General features: G+C 40.1%; 1 gene segment (V, D, J or C); it reads left to right on the top strand.

Annotated features, from left to right (window-relative positions):
• Positions 1-3321: 3321 nt before the first annotated feature.
• On the top strand, positions 3322-3852 carry LOC129499402 (T cell receptor alpha variable 9-2-like). The segment is given in 2 exon segments: positions 3322-3400; positions 3518-3852. Coding segments are annotated over 2 exon segments (381 nt in total).
• The last annotated feature ends 464 nt before the right edge of the window (positions 3853-4316 follow it).

Here is a 4316-nt window from a genome sequence, read left to right as displayed (position 1 = left end):
CACAGAATCCAGGTGGTAGGTGACTCTTGCGATTGCTGTGGTTTTTTGACAGAAGAGTGGTTCAATCCATTTAGGAAAGAAAATACTAGTATCAGTCCATACTCATAGGTCATGGAGGGAATAGCGTTGTGGAAGATCCCTTTGGGATACTCAAATGTTTCCTTGGGACAGTATTGCTGACCATATTCCATGTTTCCAGATTTTATGGGTTTCTGTTGAGTCCCAGAAAGGTGTGAATAGCCCCGCTGTCTGCCATCCTAGGAAAGTCTCCCCACTAGTGTTAGTTTAATGTTGCATCCCCAGTGTGGTGTGTTATCTCTGTTGGAATGTAGCTACTGGTCACTGGCGATCATTTGGCTTCACCAGGCAGCTGTCTTGGCTTTGATATACCTTGTTCTCATGGGTCATCAAATAAATCACCCCACAGAGACTGACAAGTCGCAGATGAGCAATTATATTTTAGGTGTGTCTCTATAGGTATAGAAAAACCACTGGACAAAATCCAGATCCATTCCTGCTTAAAACTTGCAGCAAATTACTTAGAATTGAAAGGAATTTCCTCAACTTAAAAAAAGGGCTCAACAAAAAGACCACATCAAATGTCATACTTGATGGTGAAAGCTTAATCTCTTTCTCCTTAGTTTCAGAATTAAGGGAAGAATTTTAGCTCTTACCATTTGTATTCAATATTGAAATAGAGGTTCTAGCCAATACAATAAGGCATGTGGAAAAAACAAAAGCCATACGTTTGGAAATGAAGAAGATAACTTATCTTTATTTATAGACAACATAATTGTCTGAGGAGAAATGCAAGGAGATCTACAAAAACATCTACTAGAACAAACTGGCTTAAGAAAATCAAATGTACTCCTACCACAGAATCCAGCCTCTCTACTCCCAAGTATGGACTCAAGAGGAAACAAAAGCATGTTTCTATAAAATATCTCAAATGCAAATGTTCACAGCAGCTTTCTTTATAACAGTCCCTGGGACTAATTGATATGGTCAGCAACAGGTGAATAGATAAACTGTTTTATAGGCACATGATGCTATACTACACAGCAACAAAAAGACAACAACAGAAAGTTAAGACCAATGAAGAATTTAAAAATAATTGTATTGAGAAGAAACCAGAGAAAACAGTGTCATTGGGAAAAAATGTATACAAAATTATGAAATATGAAGACTAATCATGACAGAAGTGCTTCCTGGAAATGGGAGCGGTAAAGAGTTGAGAGACGGATTACAAAGTGACGTGAGGAAACATTTGGGGTGATGCATATGTTCATTATCATGATTGTGGTGACGGTTTTACAAATGTATACATGCGTCAAATATTGCAGAAGTGTTTAATTTCATGCAGTTTATTGTTATGCAATATATGCAATAATAAAAGCCATTAAATATCTAAATTTACTAGGCCGTATCTCCCCACAGTGTTGCGCAAAGTTTCTTGTGTGACCGAAATGCAAAATATTTCTCATTTAGGCTTTTATTAGCCTGATAGTATTTTTTTTCTTTAAGTTATAGATCATGACTTTCTGCACCCATGTGCTATACTGTTCGTTAAGTCTTTTTCAAAGACTTTATTTATTTATTTATTTATTTATTTATTTATTTATTTATTTATTTTAGAGAGTGAGAGAGACTGCCAGCATGGGTGGCAGGTGAGGCGGTGGGGAGGATGAGAGGAAAGCAGAGACTTTTGAGCAGATTCCTGGAGAGCTCAGAGTCCCATGTAGGGCTCCATCCTACAACCCTGAGATCATGACCCCAGTTGATACCAAGACCCTGAAGCTCAACTGATTGAGCCACCTAGAAGCCCTCTGTTTAATTTCTTTTTTTAAATTGTTATTTTTTAAAAAATATTCATTTAAATATAATTTGCCAACTTGTAGTATAAAACCCAGTGCTCAATCCATCAATCCAGCCCCGTTCATTTTCAACCAGCATCATTGCAACCCCTTTGGGATTCTCCCTACATAACTGAATACAAATTTGTAGTGGCTTGTCCAAAATTCCTTTCTAGCAGACTTTTGTGGCAGATTTTGACAATGTGATTTGGAAGTTGGAGGGAAAGGAAGGGATACCTGAACCCAAGCAACATCGGGCCTGAATTTCTTCCTTCACTCTGTATCTGAGAAAGCATTCCCATGTTGACTCTGGACTCATGAAACTCCTTGTTCTGAATCTGTGAAAAGGGGTGGGAAGGAAACAGCTTGAGCTAAGCTTGCATCTATGTGTGTAGAGATAAAAGTTTACAGAGCTTTACAGAAGATTTGTCCCTCTCCAAAACTTTATCTGGATAATCCTGATTTCTTACATTGTGGGGAAATTTGTTGTTGTTGTAACTCTTGGCAACAAAATTTGACAAACGCATCATAATGGAAAGCATCCTTGAGTCTAAAACCTGTTAAGAGTATAGCATTAGTATTTGTTGCCTGATTGACATACACTAGTCACCATATGCTGGAGTCAACAAAACAGTGAGAATATAAGATAAAAAACTCAGATCATTCTACAGGGATTTGATAACTTCATGTATGATGTTTCTTCTGTCTAGAATTCATATACTTCACTTTTTAATGAGTCTGAAAATTAGGAATCGTTGACTATTAAAATATCTGAATATAAAAGAGTATGACTTTTCTTCTGAAATGCTTTCATTGAAAAGAAAGTAGTATTACAATTGGTATTATTTTAGAACCAGGTATCTGGTTCTAAAGGAAATAAGGTATCAAGTAAAGGGCATTTGTTCATTATTTTTTTTAATTTGAAAATTCTTTAGTGAACGTGTAGAAAATGAAAGCCGCTATTCTTAATTTTAGGGTACACTGCCAGCCAAAAAACACAGAAGCACTCAGCAATGATTTTCCTTCCTAATACTGTTCTGTCTGTATTCAACCCCAACCTCTTTTCTGGCAGTCAGGGGATTATAGGATGGCCCACATGGATACATCAGAATATTATAAGGTTCAGGTAAAAAGTTGTATAAGATTGCTACCCTGTGAGCTATAAAAATGCTCTGGGATACCGTGTTACAGAAATTCCATATCAGGTAGTCTCTGAAGAACAAAACAGACCTGAGAGGTTAGGATTGCTGCTGTTCAGAGTTCCAAGTGCCACCCGAAAACTGGCATGCGCTTCATGAAGTCAGGGGTGAAACAGATTGTTGAGTTTGGGAGGATTCTGTCCAAGGCGCACCCATTTCAGTCCCTGTCCACCAGGAGGTGCAGCTTCCTCCCTCAATCACATTTCCTGTGTGAAATGAGGGCTTCCACTGATCATTTCTCTGTCAACCCAGCGTCTCTTCAGGTTAAGAAGCAGAAACATGATTTAAGTGACACTCTAGAGATGAAGTGTTCTCCAGGGATCGTGATTGTCCTATTCTTAATGTTTGGTAAGTGAAACGCCTCATAAATTTAGATTTTTTCCCCCATTGTGTCAGCAAAGACTTTAACTATCCTTTTATCCACCGACTTTGTGCTGAAGGTAACACAGGTCTCTTTTCCCCCAGGACAAACCCATGGAAACTCAGTGAACCAGACTGAAGGCCAGGTGACCCTCTCAGAAGAGGCTTCCTTGACTATGAATTGTACTTACTCAACGTCAGGGTACCAGGTCCTTTTCTGGTATGTCCAGTATCTGGGGGATGGTCCACAGCTCCTCCTGAAAGCCATGAGAGACAAGGAGAAGGGAAGTAACAAAGGATTTGAAGCCACTTTGGACAGCTCATCCAAATCCTTCCACTTGAAGAAAGGCTCACTGCAAGTGTCAGACTCAGCTGTGTACTACTGTGTCATGAGTGACACAGTGATGGGGACTGCAGGGGGAGCTGAGCACAAACTCTGAGCAGAGCAGGGGCCTGGATGCTGAGCCTCTCTGACTGATCCACTCTGGTTCCAACGCAGTCAGTGGTTGTTAGTCCCTCAGCATCCTGGTTGATACAAAGTCATACAAAACGCTAGAGCCTAGGAACCAAGATAATACTCTCCACCTGGCTATTCATGGTGACTTTGACAACAGTTTGATGACCGTTGTTCCTCAGCCAGGGTGTAAGCAATTTCAAGATAAAACCACATAACAATGAAGTGGTCTCTTGCTCATCCTTGCAAGGAAAGTCCAGCCCCACAAGTTGTTCAGCCACTCTGGTGGGTTGACACTTTTAGAGGAACTCAGGGTGCCTGAGAAGGTGGCTTCTGCCCAGTGTGCCTATGACAGAGTATGTATGACAGGAGGGGGAATGGGAGAGCTTCAGCCCCCAAACCAGGTTTTAGGAGAGAAAGAAGGGAAGGGAAGAAAGGAGGAGAAGCAGT

Source organism: Nyctereutes procyonoides, unplaced genomic scaffold, assembly GCF_905146905.1.
Source record: "Nyctereutes procyonoides isolate TBG_1078 unplaced genomic scaffold, NYPRO_anot_genome, whole genome shotgun sequence".
NCBI classification, from domain to species: Eukaryota; Metazoa; Chordata; class Mammalia; order Carnivora; family Canidae; genus Nyctereutes; species Nyctereutes procyonoides.
The sequence above is the reverse complement of the archived record's forward strand: the minus strand, read 5'-3'. Positions and strand labels throughout refer to the sequence as shown.